Here is a 16,170-nt window from a genome sequence, read left to right on the forward strand (position 1 = left end):
AACCTATAGCGTCTGCCATAGTTAATATGTAGACTTCTTTTATCTCAGAGAGGTGCAAGGGTACAGATATCTTTCTGATTTTATGAGGAAAATGACCATTCTATTACTTCCTTTCAGAATTTTTCATTTGCACTAAAGTTGTACTGTCAAGGGGAAAAGAGCTGGGAGGCATTGTTGGAGGAGTGGGTTCAAAGTAGAAGAAATCGTCACAAAGCTAGCTAACTATGTGCCAGGAGCTGTCCTGAGCATGTCGTGTTTGTAAATTGATAATCACAATAACCCTAGGAAGTGGGTGCTCTATAACTGTCATTTTGCAGAGGAAGAAATTGGGGCATGATGAGGTGAAGTGGCCTTCCCAAGTCACAGATAACAAGTGGCAGGGTTGGGGTCAAACCTGGGAAAGCTAGCTCTAGAATTAAAATTCTGAACCATTAGGTCTATGACATTTCATTTGATGAGAAGATACAGTGCTTATAATAATTTAAACAATGATATGTTTTGGGGTCTGATTCAAACATAAGGGCAGTAGATCCTGATTTCTTTGTGTTGAAAGTTGATGGACAGCGTGGGTCCTGATTTTATGTTGCATAATCATCTGCCCTGCCCTCATCTGTGATTCCTCAAAGGTTTCTGATCACATGGGAGGTACTTCAGTAGCTAATGGTAAGCACTTTGAGGGCAGGAATCATGTCTTAGCCCCATTTGTTAATAAAATAGATTTACTGCAAAGAAACATGTGTTTACTATATAACAATGATGTATTAGGCATCTATGCTGTGGGTAGATTTGCCTCCTAAACTTACAGTCAGACAGGAAGCAGTGATATGATTGAAATGTGAGTGCATATTAAGTTAGAACAGAGGAATGAATACAGCACCCAAAAGAGGGGAGGGGATTGCAATTACAAACTAAAATGACTCATTATAAAATAACAATATTTTGATACTGTGCCAGAAAGCAAGGATTCAAAGCTAGAAAGATATAGACCAAGTCCTACAGAAAATTGTAAGGAAGACAGGCTTACAAAACATGCAGAGAGTCGGATGGTTGCTATACCAAATAAGATAGGGTTTGCACCTGAGGGATAACGGTCTCATACTTCTGCTTGACTAGGGTTAGGAAGGGTCCCAGGAAAAAGTCTATGTTGGATGCTAAGGAGGTGTTTGTGTTTTCCCAGTAAATGGGGTAGACTTTAATTCATAAATTACTAAAACGTGTAATTTAGCTTTTTTATTATAGCTTATTAACTCTTATTTTATTAAAAATTTATTTTTGAAGTTCTTTGGAAAGAACCTAGAGCTTCCCACATGGTAGGCAAGAGCTCTACCACAAAGCCATACTCCTGGCTGGGCTCCAATTTTATTATGACTTAAATTTTTGTAGTTGAATGTGAGAATGTGGAGTATATTGTATTAGTGTTTGGTGTTTCCTGGGATGTCCTCTGAGACATTAGGTCATTGTTAAGTTTTGCAAATGTTCTGTGTGTGCTGAAATGGGTAGTGTTCCTGTTGGGATTTGGGTTCTTTATATCAAGCTTTTAATTGTATTATTAAAATATTTCTATTCTTATTAAGTATCTTTAAAAATATTTTTTTAAAGGAGTAATTTTAGGTTCTTAGAAAAATTGACAGAAGGCCCAGAAGTTTACCATATATCCCCTAGTCCTGCCTCTGCCCCACTGTGTGACTTCTCCCATTACTGACATTCCTCATCAGATGAATACACTCCTTACAACTGATGACCCTGTGTTGACACATCATTGTCATCCAAGTACATCATCCATGTTAGATTCACTGTTTGGTGGTGTACATTCTTTTGGTTTGGACAAACGTATACTGACATATATCCACCAATTACAGAAAAATGCAAAGTATTGGCATTGCCCTAAAAATTCTCTGCATCCACCCATTCATTCCTCCTTCCTTGACAATCCCTGTCTTTTTAATGTCCTAGCTTCTGGCAAACATTGACCATTTTATTGTCTTCATGGTTTTGCCTTTTCAGGAGTTTAGTTGGAAGCACATAGCCTGTGGCCTTTTCAGATTTTCTTCTTTCACTTAGTTTCATGCATTCATGTTCCCTTCATGTGTTTTCAAGGCTAGATAAGTCATTTCTAAGAGTCATATTCCATTACTCAGTTGTGAAGTCCCACAGCTGGTTTAACTATTCACCTTCTGGAAGATGTTAGTTGCTTCCAAGTTTTGGCAACTGTGAACAAAGCTGCAATAAACATCTGTGTGCAAGTTTTTGTCTGGACATAAGTTTTAAACTCCTTTGGATAAATATCAAAGAGCATAAATGTTGGATTATACAGTAAGAATATTTTTAGTTTTATAGAAATCTACTAAACCATACTTGAATGTGTCTGCACCATTTTGCATTTTCACCAGCTATGAATGATAGTAGAGTTCCGGTCACTCCAAATTCTCCCCAGCATTTTCCATTTTCAGTGTTCTGGACTTTGGCCATTCTGATAGATGCATTGTAATACCAAACAGTTTTTGATCTCCTTGAGCTATTGTGACTACTATGTCACAGATTATTTTATATATTTTGGTTTGTGGGTTGGATCTTATAGGCTTAGACTTGGTATATCTGCCAGGGGAGTTGTGCCCATTAACAGTAATGGTTGCCTTTATCTCTAGTGATGCTCTTTGTCCTATAATCTATTTTGTGTTTTATTTATATTGCTACTCCAACATTCTTTTAGTATTTGTCTGAAATATTTTTCTGTTCTTTAATTTCCTACTATTTTTTACTTACATATTTTGAGCATGTCACCTTAAAATTTCATCTGGTTGGAATATATTTTATAGCTGAGACTCCCTTTCTAGTAGTTGTGAGTTTGTTGGTTAATTCTTATTATTCCTTTTACTCCTTTTTCATTGGTTCAGGTCAATAATGTTCTACATGTATATTTAGTTGTTTCTGCATATTTTTCACAATGTTTAAAATATTTTGATATTCTATCCACCTCTTATTTCTGTCTTATTGTTGTATTGCAGTTTAGTTGTACTTTGCTTTTAAACTTTCCAAATGTCTTCTTGTTATTGTTAATAGCTATGCAGATATCCATCATGTTTGCAAATTTATTTGCTTGCTATTACATCTGGCCTTCCTTCTCCTTCTTTCTGTGGGTTCTTTATAATTGTTAAAGAAATATATCCTTTAGTGGTTGCTTCATCAAGAGTTTATCAATGGCAACCTCCTCTGGTGTTTGCCCCCAAACCTACAAAGTTGCCTTTGATATTTAATGTCAGTGTGGCTTCACATGTAATTTTACTTTCTAAGTTATTTTTCTTTAGTACCTAATCATGTTTCATTGACTTTTGACATCTGTCTTTCTCAATCATGTATTTTCTATAAAAATTTATTTCTTGATGAATAATTTTCTTTCCCCTAATTGCATTAAGTATTATTTTTCTCTTTATATTTGATACCTCTGTGTTTTAAGTGTGATTTAAAAAGCCTCGAGTTTGGTGGACCTTCTCCACTTGTAATTTGTTGTTTTTGTTTTTTAATTGTAAGAAAAGTTTCAGTCCCCATTTGAAATATTTTAGGCTCTTCTTCCAGAACTTCCAATAAATATATGTTCTTTTTTATGTTCCAATAGGTAATACCTTCTTTTTCTAACTTCTATTTCTATTATGCCTCTTTTTTGATATTTTCTATTTTTAATTTCTCTGTAGCATTTTGGGGAATTTTTTAAGAACTCTCTTGCAGTTCATTGATTTTATTTTCAAGTATATATCATTTTTATCTGTTGTATATTGAATAGAATACTTTTCTCCTTTCTATGTATAACTCTAATTTTTTAAAATTGGAGAGCCTTTATTTTCTATTATCCTAATTTTTAATGGCCTGTTTCTTCTTCTTTTTCTCCTTAATCATTTTAAACACCCTGATTTCAGAGTCCTTTCCGACTGTTCCATCATCTCTAGGACTTGGCATGAATTCTCTTTGTGCATTCAGCTGCTTCTCTCTTAAAGATCTTTTTTTTTTTTCATGTTGTTTTCACAAAAGCTTTTGAGCTTGTCTTCTTTAGCAGTTATTTGTTTTCTCCCGTGGGAGTCCTAATGCCTCGGGCTTTGGAAGTGTTCCTGTGGAGTAGATTTGCATTACTTATGCTAAGGTTCTAGTGGTGTTACCTAGTTTCTGTGTGAATTTCTTGGGGGATCTTTTTTATGCAATGTGGACCATGAATTTGGGCCCCTTATCTTCATGTGCCACAGGTGGGAGGTCAGCTGCCCCTGGCAGTGGTCAGCAAACCACACTCAAGTGCCAAGTCTTGCCCTGCCTATTTGTTTTTAAGGCATTTCCTATGGCTACTTTTTGACACCACTGTGGCAGACGTGAACAGCTGTGAAATAGATTTGTGTTTCACAAAGCTGAAAATATTTACTCTCTAGCACTTGGTGGAGGAAGTTGGGGGATCCCATTCTAGGGTGACTTCTCCCTATTCATGGCTCTGGGTAAATGGCAAGCCTCATGTAGCTTTCTCAACTTTTAAACATATACTTCCCTACCAAGCACTTGATAGCAGCACTTTATAGATCCTGGCTTGCTGTAGGATTTGTTGAGGGTATTAGGACCCCAGAGTTCTCGCCCCATATTGTAAGAAGGTCCCAAGGCCTGCCCCTATATCCAAGGTGCATGGAGCCTGCCATGTTACCAACTCTGACCACTCTGCTTCCCAGGTCTCTTTATTTCTGGTTTCTGGGCATTTATTTTTCTTTAAAGTTCATCAAATTTTCCATTATATTTTGCCCTTTATTATAGACATTTGTAGGGAATCAAAAATTCTTTTCACTTGTTACTAAACACAATTCCCTATGTTAATTATTTGTCCATAATCAGATTTTATTCTACTTTAGAATGAATTGCAGAAGTTCATGGATGTTACATTTGAGAAGATTCAAAATACAAATCAAGCTCTAAGTATGTTAAAGAAATTTGAGAGGTAACAATTTGAAATAATTTTCCAAGTTCCATTTTCTAAAATTGGAGTAACTTGAGCATAGTTTAGCTACTATTATTATTATTACTGTTATTACTTCATATTCTAAAGGAAAGAAAAGCCTCTTTTGACAGCCTGAGTCATAAAGTCACAGTTTTAAGTTCTTCAGAGGATTAGGAGGATTAATTCTCTGAAGGATTAAGGATTTGCTTTATTTCTGCAAATAGAGAATATGCTCAGCTTTGAAGTACCTTGTGACTGCCTGTAGTAATATGTCTAATGTTGGAGTAATTTGAAAAAATTCTTTCCAAGTTAATAGTTTTGCCTACACTGTAAGGATTGATAGTATCTCAATTCTTTTAATATGTTACACAACTGTTTTATTCTTTCCCATTACCATATGTTTTAAAATAAATGCTAATAAATAAGATTAGTAGACATCTTCCCATTAATTCAAACTTTTACTTTTCTGCATTTTCTTCAGATTGAATATACCTAATCTTGGTATCGATGACAAATACCGACTGATCCTGGAGAGTTACGGGGCTGACATTGGTATGATTTCAGAGCTCTACACAAAGCAGAAGTATGACCCTCCACTGGCTCGAGACCAGCCCCCCATCGCAGGGAAGATCTTGTGGGCCCGCCAACTCTTCCACAGGATCCAGCAACCCATGCAGCTCTTCCAACAGCACCCGACAGTGCTGAGGACAGCTGAGGCCAAGCCTATAATCCGCAGTTACAACAGGTTGGCCAAGGTCCTCCTGGAATTTGAGGTCCTCTACCACAGGGCATGGATTCAACAGGTGAGCCCCTAAACAGATGCTCTTTAAGTGGTCTCTACTGGTAAAGCTTCCGGAGCTTTTCTGTAGCATTGGCAGGGATAGTCCTATGGGAAGCTGGATTTGTGGGTATTTTAGACATCACTTTGATTGACTCTATTGAAAGAATATAATTGTCTGTTTGGAAAGCATCACAAACCATGAATCAGAAACCCATTTTTATTTAATTCGTAAACTCCTTTGTGGGAAAATCCTCTTTCTGAGTTTCTCTCCCCTACAGGTTAGGGTTTCTTTCTTTTTAAAATGTGGTAAGACCTGAATGTGTCTGTTAGACAAAGTCTTAAATATATTTTTTGGCAATCTTAATGGTTAATCAAATTATCCCCTACAAATATTTACCTGTAGATTGGCAGGAAGTAGTGTGTCTTAGCCATATTGATTGTATTTCTAGGTAACTGAAAACTGAGTTTAGTTGGGTTTTGTGAAACTTTCAATAGAAGGAGTAACTGAGTGGGCACAAGGGTGCCTGGTATCAGGGAGCTGAACGGCTCTTGGGAACTCACCACCACGACATGGTCCACTTCTCTAGAAAGTGTGAGAGTCATGAAAGAAACATTTTATTGAATTGACAGTGCACCATCACCACCAAAAACCTGGAGGTTATTTCTGAGAGAGAATTTAGGGTAAGAGCAGGCAGCTACATTTCCTTTAATTCAGGAAGCTCAGGTCCTTGCAAGAACACTTAGCAACCTGGATCCCCAGGAGTGGCTGAGTGAGATGCTCTTGGTGTTCATTGAACGTTCTGATGGTAATGATGCTGACTTCTTTCTTCCCACAGATCAGAGAAGTTCACAGAGGTCTTGAGGCTTCTTTGTTGGTGAAGGCACCAGACACTGGGGAGTTGTTTGTGAACTTTGATCCTCAGATATTAGTCTTATTTAGAGAAACAGAGTGCATGTCACAGATGGGTCTGGAAGTGTCGCCATTTGCAGCTGCCCTCTTCCGGAAACGGTATATATTCAAAAAGAACTTCAGTAACATGAAGGTATAGTATTTTTAATTTTCCCTCTTCTGGATAGTTCTGAAATACATTTAAAAAAATCGGGGTGTGTGTCATGTTGGAGGACAGAAAATGACCAGAATGGCTAGAGTGGAATGAGTGAGGGACAGTGACAGAGGATGAGGCTGCAGAGTTGGATGGGGCCAGAGTGTTGCAGGTCTTGTATGAATTTATTTTGAGTGTACCAGAAAAATCATTGGCAGAAATTGAGCTGGAGAAGAGAGCATGATCTAATTTATAATAAAAGTCATCTTTGCTACTGGATGGAGTGGAAGCAAGAGTGTCAGTAGGGAGACCCTTTCTGGACTGCTCCACAGATCTGGCATGGAGAAGATGGTGGCTTGAGCTAGATATGGCAGTGGAATTGATTAGATATCAAGGAGTTGTGCCAAGAGGCAGGATAAGAGGGAACTCAAGGATAATTGAAATAGGGACTACCATGAATTGTATGGGTTACATTCTGTCTAACTGCAGTGGCCCTGATCATGAGTACCATTTATGAAGATGCCAAAGACTTGAGCTAATTTACTTTGGAAGGTAGGTGGGACTCAGTAGTTCCCATCCCAAGGACAAGATTGTTTTTAGACATCAAGGGGAGGTGTCATCCATGCTACTAGATATGGAAAGCTAGAGTCCAGTGAAGCTGTCAAAGTGGAGGCATGGTTTGGAGAGGTGGAGAATACAGTTGCTATTTAATGACATTCTCCTGGATAGAATTCTTAGGGAGAGAACATAGACAGGGAAGAGTAGAGGGCCACAGGACCAAACAGTGGCTCCAACATTAGCACATCTGGTAGAAGAGGAAAAATTAGCAAATAAGATTACGGAGTGGACTTTGAGGTGGGATGAAAACAAGGGTCAAGGAAACCAGGGGCAAGAAAAACCTCATGAGGGAGGGACAGGTCACCAGTGACAGGTGGTGCTGCCCAAAGACAAGAAAGACCAGGTCAGAGATGCAGCCCTGGTAGGGGAACATTCACGTGGAAACTGGCATCAATAGATCATAATGGTTAACATCACATGAGGGCCACACATTTGCTTTGCATGTTAAGCCATTTTCATTTGATCATTCCCATGATCATATTAGGTAGGTGGGATAGTATATAATTATTTTATTTTCTAAATGATCAAACTGAGCTTAGCCAAGGTTTCACAGGTAAGTGGCAGAACTACTAACAGAACCCAGAACCCACAACTTCATGTTATATTCAAAAAGTCAGTATCAGCAATGGGCAGACCTTCCTCGAGTGCGTACTCATGAAGTACTAGTCAGCCCGTTGGGATTTCCTTATAAATTCCTCTTGGTATGTTAGAAAATCATTTTGCCAATCTACATATTTACAAAGAAAATATTTTTATTAAGAAACCATATATTTTTTTTTCTGGAGGTACTGGGGACTAAACTCAGGGGCACTTGACCACTGAGCCACATCCTCAGCCCTATTTTGTATTTTATTTAGAGACAGGGTCTCCTCACTGGGTTGCTTAGTAACTCACTTTTGCTGAGGCTGGCTTTGAACTCGTGATCCTCCTGCCTCAGCCTCCCAAGCCACTGGAATTATAAGAGTGCACCACTGTGCCTGGCTAAGAAACCAAATCTTTATGAGTATAAAAGCACTGATGATGATTTTGTCTATGGAGGAGTTGTTTTGGTAACAGATAATCCCCAAATAGGGTACATTTCAACATCCCTTCATTTTATCTCAAGGGTTTTTGGCTAAAGAGATTGAGCAGGGTTGGGATGATTATGTGCATGACTCCATGGACTTCCAGCAGGGAGGATGTGGCCAGGAGGGTGTCTTATACAGCAACTGGGGGCAAGTGCTGCAGTGAATGAGGAGGAGGCAGGTGGTCTTCAGGATGTCCTGATTCTCACAGCATCACTTCTGTTGTGTCCTGTTGGGCTCCATAAGTCCACCCAGATTCCAGGGAGGGTAGAGGCATGGACGACACTACTACTACTACTACTACTACTACTACTACTACTTCCTCCTCCTCTTCCTCCTCTTCCTCCTCCTCCTCTTCCTCCTCCTCCTCCTCCTCCTCCTCCTCCTCCTCCTCCTCTTCCTCCTCCTCCTCCTCCTCCTCTTCCTCCTCCTCCTCCTCTTCCTCCTCCTCCTCTTTCTCCTCCTCCTCTTTCTCCTCCTCCTTCTCTCCTCCTCCTCCTACTCTTTCTCCTCCTCCTCCTCTTTCTCCTCCTCCTTCTCCTCCTCCCCCTCCTCCTCCTCCTCCTTCTTCTTCACCAAGAATGTTTTAAAGCCAACACAGTTGTAAATGAAATTTGAACAAATAAATTATGATCTGGTAGACATTTATTATGGAGGTTGAAAGAATTAAAGGTTCCTGCTCAACATGAGCAGATTTATTGGCATATTTTGGGCACCCTCTGAACACCCCCCACAGTTGCAGAGTTTGGGTGCTGAATGCTCAACAGAGTTTTCGGGCTTCTGCTGATATGCCAAAGTACTGAGTTTGTCTTCTTCCTCAACTCCTTGGAAGACAGTTGAAGTTAGAAGGAGATGAGCTAGTAGTGGCTGATGGTTCAGATTTGGAAGCCAGTTTAATCTGGATCCAAACCATTATCTTTGGGTAAATTACTTTACCTTCTAAACCTCAGTTTCTTGGTTGGAAAATGGATGAGTAATTCCTCCTGGGGTTAAAGGATTAAAGATGAGAAATGGAAGACCTGCCTGAGGCAGATTCTAAGGACTGTTTCCCAGATAGAATGAGTGACAGACACTGAAACAAAGGTGGATAAAAGTGAATAAAAGCTTTAGGAAATATATGAGTAGCCGATAATTGAATAATCAAATCTAGGATTTCTAAAGTGGCTTTCATGGAAATTGAAAGGGAATTATAGAAATTGTGGCAAGGTATTATATGAAGAAAGGTTTATTTAGCCCATTTGGGAAGTACTGGGTTTAACAAAATTCTCAAAGCCCCAATGGCAGATTTCTCTGGACAATTAATATTAATCATGGCTATTCAAGAAGAAATATTGCATATGGTGTTTTTCAAACTTATCCATGCAGGGATCATTTTTATTATAGAATGTCTTGAACTTAGAACTTTAAGGAAAACATTTTAGGAAACATTAATCTAATATCAAGGTAATGCTAATCTTTACATTGCAAATGTGGGTTTAAAAATAACTTTATTTAAGAAGCACATTAAAATCACTTGCTTATTTTAATGATTATTAATATTGACATTGTCCTGAAAGCTACGCTGGAAATACTATAAATATTTAATTATTTAAAAATGGTAACATGGAAAATATATATATGTCAACTAAGTTGATTTAGTTCAACCTAACACAACAGTTAATTTTTCAATAAAGAACTCAAATCCATAAGTGTCAGATCACAAATGCACTTTCTAAATAATTACCAATTGGTTAAAAGAGAAATAATGATCAATCATCTCCTATGTTCCACCTACCATTTTTGACACATTAACAAACAAAGCAGATAAGATTCTTGTTCTGGTATAACATACAGATACTCTTGGACTTACCATGGGGTTATGTCTGAATAAACCCATTGTAAGTTGAAAATATCTGAAGTGGAGAATGATTGAGCACACCTATTGAACATTGTAGCTGAGTTACTTTAAATGTGCTCAGCACATTTACATTAGCTCACGGTCGGGCAAAACCACCTAATACAAAGCCTGTTTTAAACAACGTCAAGAATGAATCAAATCTCAAGAATGAATCATAATGAACATCACTAGCCCAGGAAAAGATCAAAATTCAAAAGTCCCAAGTATGGTTTCCATTGAACATCTTTCATTTTCACACCTTTGTAAGTTGTAGAAAATCCGCAGTGAACATTATAAATTGGTAAATTATTTAGTGTATTGGTATAAAGTGATAGGTGCTATGGGAAAAATAGAGCAGGGCATAGAATGTATGAGTGGCTTTTGGTGGTGGTTTGCAGTCTTAAGTAGCTTGTCAGGATAGGCCTAACTATAAAGTGCTCTGAGAAATTATTTGAAGAAGGTGCAAAGATCCTGAGGCTAAGGATCAATAAGGGAGACAGTAGGTGGGATCAGAGAAGAGAGGGGAGAATGGCTGAAGATAAGACAGGCAAGGGGAATAAGATTAAGTAGGTTTTCATAGAGTAAGGACCTCTCCAAGACTTTGTATGAGGATGTAGAGCCCTGAATTAGGTGGGAACATCTAATCATGTCAGCAGAGGGGTAACATCATCTGACTTAGTGTTTTAAGGGTTCGCCCTTGTAGCTAAGTAGAGCCTAGAGTCTCAGAGTCACGGATGGAAGCAGGGAGAGAATGGTGGAACATTCTAATAATTCAGCTGAGTGTCAGGGACAGCAGATATAGTAAACCAATCAGATCTCCTTTGAGTATGGTGTGACAGGAGAACTGGATGGGTTTAAGTGACAGTGGGCAAAGAGAGGAATTAAGGCTGCCTGAATTTTGGGCAGTGGGCAGAAAGGATGGAGTTTGCTGTCACATGACTTGGAGAATGCGGTGGGCAGAGAAGGTTTGTGGGCAAGGACTGCCTTTCAGTTTGGACCTGTTAGGTTTGAAGATGTCTGTTAGATATGAAGGGGGGAGACTGTGCAGGCTCTTTTTCTTTTGTGTGGTGCTGGGGATCCAACCCAGGGCCTTGTGCATGCAAGGAAAGCACTCTACCAGCTGAGCTATCCCCAGCCCTCTGGGTAGGCTCTTGCTGTATATGAGTCTAAACCTCGGAATGAGATCTGCACTGGAGATGTACGTTTCTCTTTGGCATTCAGATGACATTAAAGCCCTGTTATTGTTTAGATGTGGTATTCCCAAAAAGCTTACATGTGAGACAATGCAAGAAGGTTTGGAGGAGAAATGATTGGGTTATAACATTGACCAAATCAGTGAATTAACCCCTGATGGGATTAACTGGGTGGTAACTGGAGGCAAGTGGGTGTGGCTGGAGGAAGTGGTTTACTGGGGCCGTGGCTACGGTGTATATATTTGTTTCTGGAGAGTGGTCTCTCTTTCTCTCTCTGCTTTCTGATCAACATGTTGCCTGCTTCTCTCTGCCACACTCTTCTGCCATGAGCCCCAAGGAATGGAGTCCTCTGTCTATGATTGAGACCTCTGAAACTGTGAGCCCCAAATAAATTTTTCTTCCCCTATAATTGTTCTGGTCAGGTCTTTTAGTCACAGCAGTGAAAAGCTGACTAAAACAAGCCATAACACTTGTTGAAATAATACTGGCTCCTGATTCTCCTCCTGTGCTTTAGGTCTTGCATGAAATTTGGCCTATATTCCCAGCAATGGACTCCCATGATCCAGACACTTTTGATGATGAGTGTGGTCCACAGAAGAGGCTCAGAGGAGCAGGATGCCCCAGTTTAGAAAAATTACTTGACCTCAAAACTTTTCTTTCCTTATAGTCTGGGTAGGGACTGAAAAATTCTGCTTCTTAAATTCTTCATCCTTGGTTGTAATTTATTGAATTAGCATTTGTGATTTATAGAGAAAGTCCACGTTTTCTCTTCTTATTTTGTTTTTACCTTTCTCCCTGCCAGGCTATGAGAGCCCCCAGTTTGATCCTAAATAAAAGTAAGCATTTTATATAAAATGATAAAGGTGAGATGTTACTTGATGATTTAAACCCATTTAATTGCAGATGATGCTGTCTGAATACCAGAGAGTGAGGTCAAAAATGCCCCCCGCCATTGAGCAACTGATGGCCCCCCATTTGGCTAAAGTGGACAGAGCTCTCCAGCCAGGCTTGGCTGCGCTGACCTGGACATCGCTGAATATTGAGGCATATTTAGAAAACACTTTTACAAAGATCAGTAAGTTTGTCTAAATGGTTACTATTTCTCAGATTTAAAGGCTTAGTTCTTAATATCTGTTGTGAAATTTCTTATCAATGTGGTGATAAAAATAAGATGAGATGCCGGCTGGGCACAATTCACGAGCCACTTATCAAGCAGAAAGGAACTTTATTTTTAGAACACACGCAGCACCACAGGAGCTCTTCAGGAATTCCCTCAGAGCCCAACTGCCACCACCGGCTTCCCACAAGCCTCTCCACCCCCAACTCCTCCTGCTCTTGAGGCCCATTGGCTGGGTCGTGTGGGCGGAGCCAAAAGAGTCCCCCAATGAGCAGCTCCGTGGTCTGAAAGGGTGGGGAAACAGCCCAATGAGCATCACTGCAGAGGAGCCAATCAGCTGGCAGCTGGAAGTTTGCTGGGGCCACGGTGAGCCAATCAGCTGGAAGTTTTCTGGGGCCCCTTCGGCTGTGGCTCTCAACAATGAGAATTCCTCAAAAGCTGTTCCATAAGAAATTTTTTCAAGGTATACACTTTCATTAATCTACTGAAAACTGCAAATATTCAGTATTAAATTTGTTCCCATAGATAACCACGATTTTTCATTTATTTTTACTGTTGGACATTTGAATTTAAACGATCTTTAGAGTCTTTTAACTTGTGATGCTAGTTGGTTAGTGTGTTTTTAGACCCTGATTTGAAAGATGTGGAGGTTTGTATGGAATAGAGGGCTGGACAACAGAGAACCGTAAGTACGAAAAGTTGAAGGAAACATCATTTTTCCTTAGTGGGGGATATGATAATTTTGAAAATGTAGGTGAGGTGGTATATTCCATAGTTACAATTTCCCAGAATGTGTACAGGTTTGTTGCAAAGGTGGAATCTGGGCTCAAATACATCTGGGAAGCCCACCTTAGTAGCTGGACAGATTTCTTCTCTGGAGGACTTTGCAGAGCCTTTAATATGCATGGCCACTGGGTCTCCAAGAAGAGCTCTTGTCCTGGTGGTTTGGGAGGCTAAGACAGGAGGATTCTTAGGTCAAAGCCAGCCTCAGCAGAAGTGAGTACTAAGCAACTCAGTGAGACCTTGTCTTTAAATAAAATAGAAAAGAGGGCTGGGGATGTGGCTCAGTGGTGGAGTGCCCCTGAGTTCAATCCCTGGTACCAAAAAAAAAAAAAAAAAGAAGAGCCCTTGTGTGGGTGTTTTCCAGAGTTCTTTGACTCCTAGGAGGACATCTGAACCCCTCCCTCATATTTCTGCGTTGAGCAGGGAATATAGTCTGGGTCATGGTAATGACAGATTTTTTTCAAAGACTTTCCTGTTATATCCAATGTCATCTGCTCTTACCTTTTCGTGGCCCAATTCTGCCCACTTTTTATAGCCCAGAGTAAGTCTCACTCCAGGAAGCCCACCAGTCTCCAACCCTTGTGACCGCATCCTCCTCCTGTGATGTCTGTTGCGTTGACAGTAGAGACGGGGGCTCTGTATTTCAGCTCTCTTTAGTGGTTTAATCCAATTTCATCTTTCTCCCCAAAATGACTGCAAAGGGTTTAAAAAGCAAGTGGTCTCTTTAACGTTTGTTGTGTGCTCAGTTGGGTGGAGTGGACACCCATGCACTCACACATTCCTCATTGCAGGAGACTTAGGCAGTCCGTCTCCGTTTCCTTACCTTCCTCACCCTATTCTAGGTCTTCCATCCTGTCTCCTCATTTTTGGGTCAACTCTTCCTTGGTGGCCCTTCTAGATACCTCTTGTGGTGCTTTTTATCATTCTCTCTCTTTCTTCCTTAGGTCTTTCTCTAGGTCTGATGCTTGGAACTAATGAGGTATAACCTGGTTTATTTATAGCTTGTGTTGTCAAGGGCTTGTCTTACCTGTAGGTTTTCACTGTGTCTTCTGAATGCCTTTGGCTCAACAGTGTCTAGTTGTTTAATTTACCAGGTGTTGTATACTCAAAAATAGTTGATGAGTACCTGGTTGGGGACAGGGAGTAGAGTGAAGAATTATTGCCGAATCAACCCTCCCTTTTGTTCTGCTTCACAGATTGGGAATTGGATTCAAGGCAAATTTGTTAAAATATTTTTATTTGTTCTTTTTAGAGATGCATGACAGTAGAATGTATTTTGGCATATTACACATACATGGATTATAACTAATTCTAATTAGGATCCGATTCTTATGGTTGTACATGATGTGAAATTATCCTGGTTGGGTATTCAATACAAGGCTAGGAAAGTTACGTTTGATTAATTCTACTGTCCTTCCTCTTCCCCTCCCTACTCCCTTCACTTTATTTCCTTTTATCTAATCCAATGAGCTTTTATTCTTCTCCTCTTCCCCTCCCTTGTTGTGGGTTAGCATCCACATATCAGAGAACATTTAGCCTTTGAGTTTGGGGACTGGCTTATTTCACTTAGCAAGATATTCTCCAGTTCCATCCAGCAAGTTCCTTAATTTCATTGCTTTGTATTTTTTTTCTATTTGCTAAGAGTTGCCTTGTGGCCTAAGATATGGCCTATTTTAGAAAATGATCCATGTGCTGCTGAGAAGAAAGTATCCTAAGTCATTGATGGATGGAATATTCTATGTATGTCTGTTAAATCTAAATTGTTAATTGTATTTTTTAGTCCTATAGCTTCTTTACTTAATTTTTGTTTTGAAGATCTATCAATTGATGAGAGAGGAGTGTTGAAGTCACCCAATATTATTGTGTTGTGATATATTTGACTCTAGAGATTTGAGTTTGTTTGACGTATGTAGATGCTCCATTTTGGGGGGCATAAATTTTTAAGATTATTATGTTTTGTTGAAGCAGCATTAAATGGCCTTCTTTGTCCCTTCTAATTAATTTTAAGTTGAGGTCTCAGGTATGAGAATAGACACCCATGTGAATGGCAAGTTTTTTTTCCCTATTCTTTATCTTTGGTCTAAGAATGTCTTTGCCTATAAAGTGAGTCTCTTGGAGACAGCATAATGTTTGATTTTGTTTTTAAATCCAATATGCTAGTCTGTCTTTTGATTGATTAGTTTAGGCCATTTACATTCAATGTTATTATTGAGAAATGATTCTTATTCCCTGTCATTTTGAATTATTTCTGTTTTTTGAGTTAGTTTCTCTTTTGATTGACTATTATTCTAGTGTAGCTTCTCTCTTTGCTAATTTCCAGTTTTATTTTTTCTTCATGAAATATTTCATTGAGAATGTTTTGCCATGTGGTCTTTGTAGTTGTAAATTCTTTTAACTTTGTTATTATGGAAGGTTTTTATTTCATTGTCAAATCTGAAGCTTAATTTTGCAGGGTATTATAGTATTATTGGCTGGCATCTATTTTCTTTCAGAACACAGTATGTATTATTCCAAAGCCTCCTAGCTTTAAGGGTGTGGGTTGAGAAATCAGCTGAAGTCCAAATTGGTTTCCCTCTAAATGTGACTTGTGGTTTTTCTCTGGCAGCCTCAAAGACCTATTGTAAAGGGGACCTTTAATATGAATGAAGTGTATTTCATACTCATTGTAGCTTAAAGGTAGGATAATATAAAATGTATTATCAGGCAAGCATTGCATTGTAGAGGTGGAAAAAAAC

The 16,170-nt window shown here is 39.1% G+C and overlaps 1 protein-coding gene across 1 annotated transcript in view; it reads left to right on the forward strand.

Moving 5' to 3' along the window:
- Window positions 1–16,170, forward strand: part of Dnah5 (dynein axonemal heavy chain 5) — a 249,331-nt gene that overhangs the window by 59,724 nt on the left and 173,437 nt on the right. Inside the window, exons 14-17 of the mRNA XM_071612820.1 lie at window positions 4,875–4,960; window positions 5,442–5,763; window positions 6,578–6,784; window positions 12,439–12,610. Of these exons, the coding sequence (XP_071468921.1) occupies window positions 4,875–4,960; window positions 5,442–5,763; window positions 6,578–6,784; window positions 12,439–12,610 (787 nt within the window). The remainder of the gene's footprint in view (window positions 1–4,874; window positions 4,961–5,441; window positions 5,764–6,577; window positions 6,785–12,438; window positions 12,611–16,170) is intronic.

Source organism: Marmota flaviventris, chromosome 5 (assembly GCF_047511675.1).
Source record: "Marmota flaviventris isolate mMarFla1 chromosome 5, mMarFla1.hap1, whole genome shotgun sequence".
Lineage (NCBI taxonomy): Eukaryota > Metazoa > Chordata > Mammalia > Rodentia > Sciuridae > Marmota > Marmota flaviventris.